The sequence below is a fragment of the Semicossyphus pulcher genome, unplaced genomic scaffold (assembly GCF_022749685.1).
Source record: "Semicossyphus pulcher isolate SPU_LCO1_2020_fin unplaced genomic scaffold, fSemPul1.0.p SCAF_1, whole genome shotgun sequence".
NCBI classification, from domain to species: domain Eukaryota; kingdom Metazoa; phylum Chordata; class Actinopteri; order Labriformes; family Labridae; genus Semicossyphus; species Semicossyphus pulcher.
The window spans coordinates 11707707-11721716 of NW_027211603.1; the positions used below are offsets into that span (position 1 = coordinate 11707707).

The 14010-nt window shown below is 39.6% G+C and overlaps 1 protein-coding gene across 2 annotated transcripts; it reads right to left on the reverse strand.

Annotated features, from left to right (window-relative positions):
• Positions 1-588: 588 nt before the first annotated feature.
• Positions 589-14010, reverse strand: tdrd3 (tudor domain containing 3). 2 transcript variants are annotated; one of them, XM_069657744.1, is made up of 14 exons: positions 13826-14010; positions 12915-12999; positions 11737-11802; positions 10966-11126; positions 9690-9831; positions 9436-9507; positions 6378-6527; positions 5728-5880; positions 4957-5134; positions 3456-3581; positions 1968-2926; positions 1425-1550; positions 1112-1245; positions 589-836 (listed from the first exon to the last, which is right to left on the reverse strand). In XM_069657744.1, exons 1-13 carry the CDS (start codon positions 13861-13863, stop codon positions 1129-1131), a joined length of 2373 nt encoding a protein of 790 aa, XP_069513845.1. In that variant the 5' UTR covers positions 13864-14010; the 3' UTR covers positions 589-836; positions 1112-1128. The 2 variants fall into 2 exon arrangements, with proteins under 2 accessions (XP_069513845.1, XP_069513854.1); XM_069657753.1 differs by lacking the exon at positions 589-836 and having other exon boundaries at positions 1153-1278.

The following is a 14010-nucleotide window of genomic DNA, read 5'->3' on the forward strand; positions in this document are numbered from 1 at the left end:
GAAAATAAAGCAAATCCTTTGCACCAATGATACAGAATAGCACGGTGACCTCTCTACTGAACCCTGGAGCATTGTCCATTTGTCCCCTACTGCTAGTCGAGTGAAATTGGAGCCAAAGTGGACATTATTTCTTGATGTGTAAAACTTGTCTCTCACACAGCAGTAGTCCATGAAGCGGCAGCTCAGTGGTGTGTGCGCAATGCTTCAAGAGCTGGGTACAGTCCCTTTTGTAATGTGCAAAATGATATCTTTGCAATGTAACCGTCTCTATTACGGGGGAAGAGATTGTCTTACCCTTTGGATTTGCTTCGCAGAACACGACAAATGAGCTTAAGCTACTTGCTGTGGACTCTTTGCCTATCTACTAGAGGAGAAGTGACAGAGGTATGCTACAAGACAAGAATTAGCAAATTTAGTAGAGCAGATCATTACCATGTCATCAGTTAAAATTAACTCTAATTAAATCAATGATTAAAAAAGCAGTTTAGATAAACACAGGGGGTTTCCTGTTTCTTCTCTTGATACATTTAATCTTCATTTCAATTTGATTCTCAAAAATAAAAACACATTAAAACAACAAATCCGCTACATACTATAATAATCGTTTATTTTTATGCATCCATTTAACAAATCTTCACAACATATACAGTAGATATGTCCTTAAGAGTATCAACAGGTGCTCATGTCAGTTTTTCTACTATTTTTGCATCATGTCCAAGCCCTTTGAAAAGTTCTGTATGTCCTGACGGTGTGGACACTGAGAAATTCGGGAAGCACTCTGGATTGTTGCAGAAAGTGACACGGTCTCTGTCGTGGAAGGAGGAGGGCCAAGCACACTGATGGATGGAGAGAACCGAAGAACAAATTAAGCATCTTTGTTGCGGACTTAGTTTTTACACAAGACATTGTACCAGCAGAAGCAATCAAAGAGTAAATTATCATGTAAAATCAATGTCTACATAAAAGTGAGTTTTTTCGTTGTAGTTTGGTTACAGTTTCTTTTATGTTACTCACAACTTTTCACAGAGATACAAGCATTTTTCATACATTCTAGACACACTGATGTTTGGTTTTACTTATGTATGAAAAAAACAATTGAATATTTATTTACCTGTAAACGCAGACACATCAATCCCGTGCCCTGGGAGGCTGGTAATACTGCTGTGTTGGTCGTGTGCGTCTTGGCTGTCCATCTCCTCCACGACGAAACTCTAGTGAACTGTCATAGTAACCATCATCTTCCTCCTGCCATGCACATTTGATATGGTTGTGATGTTACTGTGGGTAATCAGATTAGATTGCATTCATATTTCATCACTTTCTCAACCCACAAGAATACAGTTTGATAGGTTACTTCTGCAACCAATGTGTATTGATCCTTATAATAATGAATGATTAATAATTATATCAAAATGTTGTCTTACCATAACATCAGCAGGGACAGGTTTGATGTTATGCAGCAGGACCTCTTCGCAGTTTCCATAATCACTGAATACAACCACAGCCGTGGAGCCCGATGAATGCACAGCATCTATCCTGGCATGGTAGAACTATATGGGTGCGCAAGCACACACACAAACACACACAAACAAATAGAAATGTCATTATTTAAATACAAACATTTTCACATGTCGGATTCAGACAACTTCATATGAATTGATTACAACATGACAACAAATCTGACACACTATGATAGAGAGATAATGAGCCGCAATTTATTTTTTGACATTTTTGAACATGGTAACTGTCAAACTCTGAGACAGAAAAACACATCTGACATTTCTGGAATCACACAATGTTTGTCAGAATTATCACTAGATCATATGAAGTTCATTTTGTATGTACATGGGATAATTTATGTGTGTAAGTAACTGGTTTATCTGTGTTCTTTCTCTAACTGAAATAAAATAAAACTTTTTTTCAACAATTTCAGCTGTTGCTTTGCTACCAATCCAGGAATGACATACCTTGCTGTCTTCCCAGTACAGTGCCAAGCACTGGTCTCCAGGTTTCCAAGCGCGTTCCACAAAATGACTTTTCTCTGGCCCTCGAGGTCCCTGACCTTTGCCCTGTCCTGACCTTCTTTTGGGTCCTGGGTTATTTGGGATGTTTTTCTTGGGGGGCGGCTCCCGGTTTGGGGGACACGATGAGTTTGCTGGCTTGATAGGCCCAGTTCTTTTGTGTTCCACATCTCCATTTTGGAAATGAGACGGATCCCCCGTCGTGATTCGAGAATCCTGTGATAACCCCACTTCTTGAGACATCCCTGAGCTTCCTCCCCTAAAGTTAAAGTTTGGTGGTCCACTATCCCTTTGTCGGTCAAAGTGGCCTGAGTTCGGCCGCTCAGTCTTCCCTGTCCTCCTGCTGTTGTTGGGTTCTTCAATTCTGTCTGTACGTTTATTATTTCCTCTGCCATCCAGTTCACTACCTGCAGAATTACTAAGTTTAGGTGTGGGTGCATTATCTTTTCCCCCTCTCCTCTGAGATGATCCGGTCATGTTCCCACCACCACCACCGTCTCCATTTCTCGATCGTTGGTGGTAAGAGCCACTAAAATCCGTCTGCTGCTGAGGTTCTTTAGAACGTGTGAAAGTGGTCGGGAAGGATGAAGGGAAATTCTGCTCATCACGCATCTCTCTCCTGTCATTGTGGGATCTGTCTGATGTGCCTCGTGACCATCTCTCCTGGCCCTTCCAATGCTGGCCTTGAGTTGATGTTTGAGAGGTTGCACAGTTGGAGACAGGCTCCTGGCCAGGTTTGGGGAAATCAGTGTCCCTGTGGAAGCGAGGTGGCCTGTCGTTCCTTTGTTGCCTGTGCTCATTATGAGATGAGTACTTGGTATGAGATGTGTCTTTGGAGTAATAGTCTGAGTTGGAGAAATTGGCTTTACTCTCATGATGTCTCTGAGGTGCCTGGCTCTTTGGCTCTGAGAAGATAAGGCAGAAAAGACCATTTTCAGGGTGGCAAAATATTTCGTCTATAAATAATAGAAGAAATATGGAAAATACCAGACTACCATGTTCTACAAGCAGATATCAAGTTAAACACAAATCACTTAAGAAACACATGAAGGGAAGTAGCAGACTGAAGCCTTCAATAAATTCACCAAACCAAATCATTCATGGTCAAACACTATCTATATTTAAAATACATAGCATATAAAAGTTTACACTTTTTCAAGTACAGCCCAGGGCTGCATTGGTTTTGCAAACTTTAACTTATTTCAGGCATTTAGAGAACATGAATTAATTAAGCTCATGCTAGCCAGATAGCCATCTGTCGGAATCCAACCGTGACTTTGCTCATGTTCAAAAACTGCTCATTTCCAACCAAAGAACTGGCTTGACAAACACAATCACACATATTTAAATTTGTGGAACACATTTCTCTCTTAAATAAATCAAGTGAAAAGTTGATTATGTTTTAAAGAATGAAATTGGGACCAGTGCACCCACCATCGATGGAGAAAACGCCCATCTTGGATTCCAGAAAGTCAAACAGAGTGCTCGGTCCAGATGGCCTTCCCCCTGCTCCCTCCTCCTCGTCTTCATTTCTGGACCTGCCTCTTCCCCGTCCTCTGGCTGAGGAAAAAAAAAAAGACAAAATAAGATTACCTCAAGCCAAAAAATACAATTTTGATCAAAGAAACTTTGTGTTTGATGTAGGGACGGACATTTCAAGCAAAAATACAATTCGATATTTACTGAGACTATTCGACTTTTACTCAAAGCTTTGCCACGTTTTCAAAGCTGCCGTATACGATAGTAGCCTATGCTCAGTGACGTATGAGGCCAAGGGATATAATAAAGTGCATTAATTTTTCTGTAATTTATTAATCGAAATGAATGCGTTATTTTGACAGCCCTAGTTATAATAAACTGTGCATCTTCCCTATGCAGTCTACACAGACATGGATCATTTCTCCTACGGTGAGAATCAGCCCCTCATACTGCGTCAGTCATACTGTGCGTAGTTGTTGTAGACTTAGGCTATAGTAGTTTTACCTGGCAAAGTTTGCACCTGTGCTTATTTTCATTGCATTTTTTTCTAAAGAGTTTAACACAGAACTCTCTGGCGGCTGAAGACTCTGCATTTTTCTCAGGTTCCGAATGTCACACCGCAACACCCGTTTTAGCGGCACCTAGCGCTCATGCTTTCTTCTTCTCTTGTTATTTAATGGCGGTTAGCAAACAGCTTTCAGGCGAGCTACAGCCACCGTCTGGCGACAGTACCGCATTACAACCAGGTGCCGGTAAAAAAAAAAGGAAAATATATATTTATAAGATGAGATAATATTTGCAGTAATGACTATTTGAATATTCAAAATTCATGACCCATACCTAGTTTGATGCGTACACTTTCTAGCTTTAGGTGACTACATCCTACGTATTTGGGACAAGGCTCTGTATTTGGGTGTGTGCACATGTGTGTGTGAAATTTCACTATTTTGCAAAGTGGGGTAATATATGAGCTATACATCTCTTAAAGATTACACAAATCTGAAAAAGTAAATGCTCTATAGCTGCCTCAGGGGACCCAAGTCTGCAGCAACAATAACAGCTTTAACAATTGTACCTGCTCACACTGTTTGGATAAAAATGCTTTTACAAAAATAGGCAGTGGGTAGTTCAGTGTGATGGAGCAATTTTGCAGTTCGTGCCAGTTGATTTTTCAGGACTGAAACAAATACAAAACAATGAGGGTACATAGAGTAGAATATCCATCTGATCCTAAAGGTGTGCTGGGGAAATAGTCAGCAGTAATGTCTGGATGCATTTACGGAAAATGGACTAAAACAAGCCAAACCACTACTCTGGACCTGTAGGCGATTTTACTCTCCCAATCTAAATCTTACTCTGTAGAAACGGACAGGGTTTCAGGCTATGGGGGAGTCTTTCAAGCCAAAGTGGCAGTAGGCATGTGTGTGTGCGTGTGTGTGTGTGTGTGTGTATGAACCTCTGGATGGGGGCTTGTTGGATTCAGGTACCACAGGTCCAGGCCTGCTACCAGAAGAACCAGTCAGTAGGCTGTTTAGTGCCACTTCAAGGTTGTTGTTATTATCCATTAGAGCCTGTCGAGCGGCCTCTCTGTTAAAGCCCATCTCCATGATGTCTCTCAGAGCACGCTCATCCACCTACAGGCAGGGCAAAATGAGAGAGAGGAGGTATGCGGATGGATTATGGTAATGTGGTAATAGTAGATACAACACAGAAGTAAGTTGTTATGTGACAGAGAAAGTTTAATTGGATGGAAAGCAGAGAGGAAAAAAAAAAAAAGAGGCACCTCTACTTTTAAGTGGGCCAGATATTGGCAACATTTGGGAGTTTTGTTTTAGGTTGGATTAGTGTGCATTTAAGTTTCAAACCATCATTAACATATCCCAAAGCCAAACACTATAATATCCTGTTCCATCCTATTAATGTGCTCAGCCAAAAGCTGGCCGAGTTCTGCAGGAAGCTGGCGTGTCACTACATAAAAGCTAGACAAATGGACTGCCACTTGATTGGAAAACCTGACCAAGCTTCCAATTCATTTAGATTTCTACAATATCATAATCAATGCCTCATGCAGTCCATGAGCCATGAAATAAGACTCTAATCCAGAACAAAGAAAGAGCGCAGAACAAGTTCCAACCTCTAAATTGCTTTTTCCACAGAGAATGGAGGCTTCAGTAATGAGCAGTCTAAGTCAAAACTAACTTGGTTTGGCCCAAGTTTGTCTCCTCACCAGCTCTCGGTAGTTTCCATCTTGTCTGCTTTCAGCTCTTTCGACTCTGTCTTCTCGTCTCCTCTGCTGGTACGAGTCTCGGCCTCGGGAGGAGGAAGCGGTGCTGGATAAATTACTGCCTGCATTTCCTCCACCACCGAACGTGCGGGGACCCTAACAAGGAAGAGAACATGAAGATCAATAGAGCTGCAGGGCTGGACGAAACAAATCCAGCACAAGAAACAGAACTTTGTAGTTGGAGTAGCAATGTTGGAAATGTTTTTTTAAAGACTCACTTGAAAGTTAGAGGCAATATAGGTTATGAATGTCAATAAGTGCATGCATTTTTAAATGCAGGCCAAATGAAACAGTTTGTGCAAAAATTGCAATCGATACAGGAAACAGCAAAAGTAGTTAATTAGCCAAAAGAAGGGGCTCTGAAAGTCAAATGTTTATCAAGGTGGGATTATAGGTTTACTTTATTTTCTTACCTAAAACAATTATAGCGTAACAGATTTATTATATATGACATAAAATAAATGACATATTGGGAGATAAAGCTATTAAATGTGAGTCACAAAATGTTGCATTAGCTCAGTAAAAGAATAAAATACCCTGCATGAAACACAATCAGAAGATGTTAAAAGGACAGGTGACGAGGGTTTACATACCTCTTTGGTCTTAGCCACCTCTGCAATAGCTGCTGTCCGCTGCTTCTCAAACTCATCATTCTCGTCGGCACTTTTGATCACATTATGAGTCTGCAGGGTCTTCCTCTGGTCTAGATCTCTGCTGTCTACTTCATCGCTCCTTGCACACTTCTACAGGGAGAAAATAGAGAGAGAATATATTATCAAAGATCCTCATCAATCATGTATAGTTCCTTAAGAAAAGAATCAATGCAGCTGAAAGTTTCAACATTTTTTGGAGTTATATTGGGTCCAGAATGAAGTAACCTGCAGTGTTTAAGTTAGACTCTAAGATTTTGTTGAAGCACCCAAAAGTAACATAAATCCCAAAGCTGCCTCTTTGCTCACACTTATTTGGGAACTGAAAAAATATAGCAAAGACTAGGGAGGAATGAGATGGAAACTCAAAACATGCTGCAGCTGTGTCGAGACTGTAGGAAGTCAGAGAAGTCAGCAACTGACTAAATCATTGGATTTTGCTTATGGGAAGGCTCTAGCTTAGTGCGTTATAGGCAGCCTGGTTTTTAGGCCGGAGGTGGCATATGGGCAGACATGGTCCATGGTCCAATCGCATTGGCAAACAAAACACTAACAACAGAAGCAGCACTTATACAACCATGCTTATAACTTTAAATTAAATTATATTAAAAACTCCTCAGCCGGAAGATAATTTATTTACTGTGGGTAAAGCAGAAACCCCTGTAAATCAGTCTGCATGTAACTATAAGTTAATATGATTGATTCTGACCATATCAGTGTGTCACAGCTGCTTTATACCGTTTGAAAAGCTTCTCCTTCAGTTCATTAAACCCTTGCAACCATCTGACGGCAGCGGGACAGATATGTTGATAAATCTGCAGCCTCCGCTTTGAGAAGTGTCGAGCCAGAGCGTAGTGCCATCACGCATGACTGTCCACCATGGTGCCGTCATTTAATCACTCGAACATGACACCAGGCGGCTATGAAATCCCCACATATAGCTCTCCACAGACTGTCAGAGTTCTTTAATCCTGCGCTTCACAACCACCTCTCTAAATTTTGAAAATCATTTCATCAGTTTTTGTTTTATTCTTAAAGGCAGGTTCAGTGCAAAAACAGTGGTGTCCGATTTTAAGTTACTTTACAATGTTATGATTGAAGAGTTATGACTGATGCAATCTCAGATCCCATCGGCTATATCGACGATATAGCCTCTGGGGACACCTGTGAACGTGTCGGGGCATGTAGCTAGCGGTAAGAGACTTTCTTTTCCGCCTGCTGCACTGTTCACAGAAAAAGAGACAATTTTTCTTGTGATTGACTTTAATTAACGGGTCTGACCTTTGCTGAGATTTCAACATCATGATGCAGATTTGTAAAAAGAGGAGAAGAGAACTACTTTTAAAATCAGAAATTTGTTGAACGGAGGTCGGAGCAATAATTTCTGATGCATTCAAGGAAGTCGGGAAATGTGATCGCTGAATGGCTTTTGTGACACAGCGTCAGGGAATTTATCTCAAGTTGAATTTTTGATCTGGAATGGATTGTTAGCGGTTAGCATGCAGGTGTCTGTTTATAGAGATTAATAAGAATCCCTGTCAGATTACTGCTGATGGGGTCATTACGGCGGACTATGTTCCGCCTGCTTTTGCTCTCCACACGGACTGTTTTTACTACATACGCTGCAGCCTGCTGATATGTGATTGGTCAACATTACTACAAACGAAAAACCCTGTAAATAGAGATTATGACTGATGTAGCATGGGATTGAAGCACTCATATGAAGAGCTTCTACATAGCTTCAGGCAAACCAAGGTTGGCACATGGTAATTCGATACTGCAGGGGGAAAAGAAGATAAATCGAACATACCTGTGAGCCCAAATATCATAAAGGCTAAGCTGTAATTGATTTACATATAACAACTCAAACTTTGAAGCTAGTTTCTTTTATTGCTTTGAAGTGTAGCATCTCACAACATGTCACTTGTGGAAATGTCATGAACTCAGAGAATGCTGCAAATAGTTCTCTTGTGTGATGACATGTAAACTAAGAAACTCTTCTGAAGAGACAAATGTCACAATGTGACAAAGTCAGGTGAAAACCTACCAACTCATCTCCATTTTAAAAACACTGCTGTGAAGCATGGTGATGACAGCTTCATACTGTGAGAATGCCTCACAGAGTAGCAGGAACTTGGATGGTGGAACTGACTGAGAATATAGAGCAAACAAAACTGCGGGCACAGATTTAAAGAGAATCTTCTTCAGAGTGCAAATTGCCTCGATACAGGATAATGTTTATATATAACAACCATAAGAAGACATCCAAGCTGCTTCAGTGACCCAGCATTAAAAGGAAATCTAGAGAAGGCTGAATGATAATTCCCCAAGTGCTCTTCGTCCAACTTTACAAAGTCTGAGCAAATCTGGAATGAAGAGTGAGTGAAAATCCCCAAATCCGTGTGTCAAGCTGATACAGCTGTATCCCAGGCTGAAGCTATGATCCTTATAAGGGAGTACTGACTCAGGCTCAGTGGGTTTAAAATGAGAAATGTCTGAATTTAATTTACTGTGATGTGCAAAAACACAGAATTAGGAAATATTAAAGTAAGAAAATAACTAATAAACTAATACAGTGTATAGACAGCACTAGTTGACAATGTGAATGTAAATGGTGCACTTCGGCAGCCTTCTTATTGTCTTATTCTTTATTGGAAATATTTGGTCTCTTCTGACCTTTACAACTAATAAACACAGCATTTTTTTTTAATAAAAATGCAACATTAGCACTGCACATATTTTTGGAACTGTCACTGCATTCAGCAATATGTGTGTCAGCTGATTGTACTTTTTAATTAGTTTTCTATTTTATGTTACTATTTCTATTTTGCTGTTCTCCTCTGTAAACACTTTGCTTGAGCTGTAATAATATTATTATTATACATCACATCTCAACATCTATATATTATATTTATACATACATATATTCATATATATTGTATAAGATATATTATATTTATTTTATATATATATATATTTATAATATTATTATTATCCTTACCTGACCAAATGGCACAAAGGGAGGAGGTCCACCTTCTGCTCCAATGTTACTCCTGCTGTGTTTGGCCAGACTCTGCGGGTTGAATAGTAAAAGGGAGATTATTCTTAACAACTAAGAAAAAATACAATTCCAGCGAGAGTAATAGCAGAATGATGGTGGCCTTTAATGCTGATTTAAAATGATAACAACAAATGAGCTCGAATTTTTTTTTAAGCAAAAGTAGCTGAGTCACCATTATAAAAATCAACCCTCACCCTTTGCAGTTCCCATTTCTCCACCATGTGATCAACCTCGCCTCCAAGGACGGCGATTTTTGAGTCATCGAGCAGCAAAAGACCATTTTTAACCTGGACTGTACCAAGGAGCTTCACCTTTGTTCCAGGGGGAGTGTTAAGACTGAAAAACAAAAACAAAACATTCTGAATAAAATATGCTTCATGTATAAAATGTTTATTCAACTTTTATATTTTAAACAAATTTTAAGCTTTACGATATTATAACTACATTTCCCCAGCTCTATATCCTACTGCCTTACCCATACCACTTTATAAATGACATGGAGCAGTGCCAGGGGAGGGGTGGCGAGGCAAGGAGAGACTATCAATAATCCCAGCTGCTCACCCGTCCTCATGGTAAATTAAAAGCCCCTCTATCTCATCAGGCCTGATAAGGCCTCTGCCTCTCTCATTAAAAAAACCCTGGGACTTAGAGGGATTTCCAGCTACTGATGCCGGATGCCAAAGCAACAATTAGGGATTTCACTCCAAACCTCTGGGATGGATGCTGTTCTCATGATAGCGGCCAGCACAGAACGAGGCACTGTCTATCCTCGATTCAATCACATACACAAAATCCTACATACACACTATTCACCCTCTGATTTATGTTGCTCATAATGCTTAATTGTCATCCCTCTGTATCTCAGTCTCACACACTGAACAGTGCTGTAATCCATCCCATCCTTCTTTGACACTCACTTATGGCCTCGCACACTCTGAAGCGGACACTTTCATAAGAAACACTAAGCACCGCTGTTGGTGGCCACTGTGTGTGTGTGCCGCTCATAAAGAGGGGATTTGTTCTGTTCTCTCCTCCCTCCCATCAGGAAGTCAAGGCTCACATTCTGGCCACTCCACCTGTACAGACTGGCTAGTCACCATGGCAGCCGTCACCAAGGCCACCGTTGCCGGGATGGAGATGTAATTAAGGCTGGATATTGTTAGATAGCTGCTGCCACGTGGAAAATGCAGATAAAGGGAAACTGAGGCATGTGGTGAGGTGAGAGTGTTGACAAGGGGATGACTGAAAGGGGTGTGTGCAGAATTTTACACATTTGCCTTGAGTAAAAGAGGAAGTGGCTTAATGACACCTGCTTGGCATCTATTCAGCTACTGGAAAAACATTTTTTCCAATGATATATTTTTAGGACAACTGACATAGATATTAAGGCTGCTTGAAATTAATTTCCCAATATTTTGCACTGAAGCTAACATATACCTCAACTCAACAAAACTGTTATATACTATATACCTGATCTTGGACAGGTGTTTAAACTCCAATCCAACACAGGTGGTATGTCCATCTGTCATTTGTAGTCGCAGCATGCGCGGCGCACCCTGGGACTCCTCATGGTCTTTAGGAGCTGAGATGTTCCTCACTTTCTGCACCTGGAGAACACATGGTCCTTCCAACTGGCCATGTGCAAGACACAAAAAAATGACTTACAAAGCAAATCAGGAGCAAGCAAAAATTCTAATTAATTGAGTATTTATGGATGGTTACACAAAATTACTTCTCCAGCATAACAGTTTTAACCACACTTGTGTCAGCACTCTCTTTGTTTTATGGATTAACTTTTCATTCAAAGTGACAATTTTTAAAACAACATTTTTTGATGTATCTCTCAAGTCAAAACACATGTGAATGAAATCTACAGCAATCCTTATGTCATATAATGTATTGATGCTCAGGAGCATTCACTTTGTTAGACATACACTGTACTAGGCAGAGTGTTTGGCCAGGGTGACATAAGTGTGCATATTGCTATGAGCATGAAGAGCGCGTGGGTGGATTTCAGACATTTCTTTTTTCGCTCTTTTGACAATATTTGCAACATTTTATTCTCTACAGTGGTTCAACTGTAGTGTCACAGGTACAGAAGCATTTTTTGCTGCTTGTTTGTCGGTGTGTTAGGGCCATCTAGTGGCAGTTATGAGAACTGCATTTTAGCTCAAAACATAGGCCTGCACTTTTATAACTACAGCATTAACATGGCCCTACAAGACTTTCTGTACCACTTACAATCTCTGTTCTTCCACTGTTGATATCGGATGGTAGAGATTTCCTCCCAAGCGGCCTAAGGTCACTCTGCAAAGAGAAGATACTGCTTATTTAAAAAACTAACAATCATAATAATTTGCGAATTATAATGACATGAAATAATGCAAAAGAGTTTGACATAAATAAAATCTCATATCAAGATTTATCTGCTTTTACTAGTACCCTTGGTCCCACAAATGGTAATCATAGAGATTTTTTAGCAGAAAAAAAAAAACAAGCTTTTGCACTATTGCAAATTTGCATTACTTGAGAAGAATGCAGTGAATAAATGCTGTAATATGTGGTGAAATATGATTGAAATTGTTTATTGAGTACAGTCATACCATCTTATTTAAATAATATCAACATCTCAAAAGTGATTTTTTTTTTTTTTTTTTTTTTTTTTTTTTTAAATGTATACATATCTAAACACAACTAGGATACAATTGTTTCAAAATATTGCATCAAGATTTCAAACAGGATCTAGGGAATGCTGTTATGTAAGTAAAGCAATGGCTGCACCCAATTAATTACTGAACTAGTTTACAGAACTGGTTCAACCTGGTGGACAGTAATAAGTCAAGGAGCAGTCTAAGATCTTTTGACAGCAACTCTGGGTTAAAACATTAATGTCAAGGCTTTTGCAGTAAATACAACAACAACTCTGTTCTAGAAACAGTTGTCTGTTTTATTTTCATTTTATTGGCTAATCATATTAGCTGCACTATGTCTCTTTGTGCCATGAATATAGATTTAAATATACATAGATCACATAATGGCTACAATGTTAGAAGGCAGGCAACTAACTGGTCTTTACTGGTTCATCAAAGTTGAATAAGTTTCATGTGAGGGTGCAAGATAATCTTAGACCTGGGGCAAGCTGTCCATGCTGGCTCTGCCAAGAGTGGTTCAGTCTTACAATTAATACATCAGCAAATGACTCTGTAATAATTTTCTCAAACATGTATGAATAGAAGTACATCTGTAAACACCTGAGAAGTAGTGATTACTAAATGAATGACCACATTTCATAATCAGCTTCTACAACGGGTCACAGTGTAAATCCACTGCATCCCATAATATCAACATACTGCAACAAAAACGAACACACACGCTCACTGCTGTTATACATGTGTAAAATGTGCAAGATTAAAACTTACATCAAGTGCAATACGGATAATGTCATTGTGTGTTACTTTCTCAGCAGATCCTTTTAGTTCTGCTATTCCTTCATCGGTGAGGTACCTGTTAGATAAAAGACAAGGTGGAGAGAAGATCTAGTTTTAACAGGTGTGAAGTGAGCGTGTCGAACCACATTGATGTCAAAGCATTTGAAAGCTCCAGGAGAACATCCACCAACAAAACAGACGATTTTTTAAAGAAGTATTTCAATAACGTAATATATGTCTTTATCATTTAGAGTTGAATGAGGTGTTATTAATGCTTTGTTTTCAGGCGGGATTAATGCAAAATTAAGCCCTCAGCATCTTTGGTCAGATTAAATCATGAATCAGAAACATTGACGAGTGCAAAACAAAAAACGGGGTTATTGTTGGTGAGCTATGGTTACAGTCACCATTCTATTATAAATATTTAAAATAATGATTGCGTGTGTGCAGCTGGAAAAATCTTGCCTTCAAAAGCACTGCAAGTTTTTGCATTAAGCTGAGGTCGGCGCTCTTTGACAAGCCCTATATTTAACGTGAACGTAACGTTACTACGACTTATTGGTTATCGTTAATACAAACTGTAGTGCCAACAGTGCTACGCTTTATGCCGTATGTAAATAGAGTGCTAACGTCAAGTGTGCATAAGCTAGCCAACGTAATTGTACCTCACTGCTACCACTTAGTTCAGTGAGCGTTAGTTTCACTTTAAACAAACTAATAACGTCGCCACAATCCACACAACTTATTTAGACCATGTATAATTTGGCAAAGTTCGTACTCCCGCAGAACTCTTGAATGAAGATATTGCTAATAATTAGCTAGTGTTGTAAGCTAAACCCAATCTGTCACCCAAGTGAGTTAACGTTAGCTAGCTTACTGATGTTAGCTACCATGCTACCTACCAGCCCTCTTTGGTCAGGGAATCGGCCAATTCGGTCATTTTCGTCCAAACCGTAGATATGTTAATAACGAAACCAAGAGGTTTAAAGTGAGTACATTTTAAAACCACTATCTGTTTCGGTGATACATATTCTTCCCCTAACAATGATAAAGCTCGCTAATGTGAGTATTGAACGACTCTGCGTAA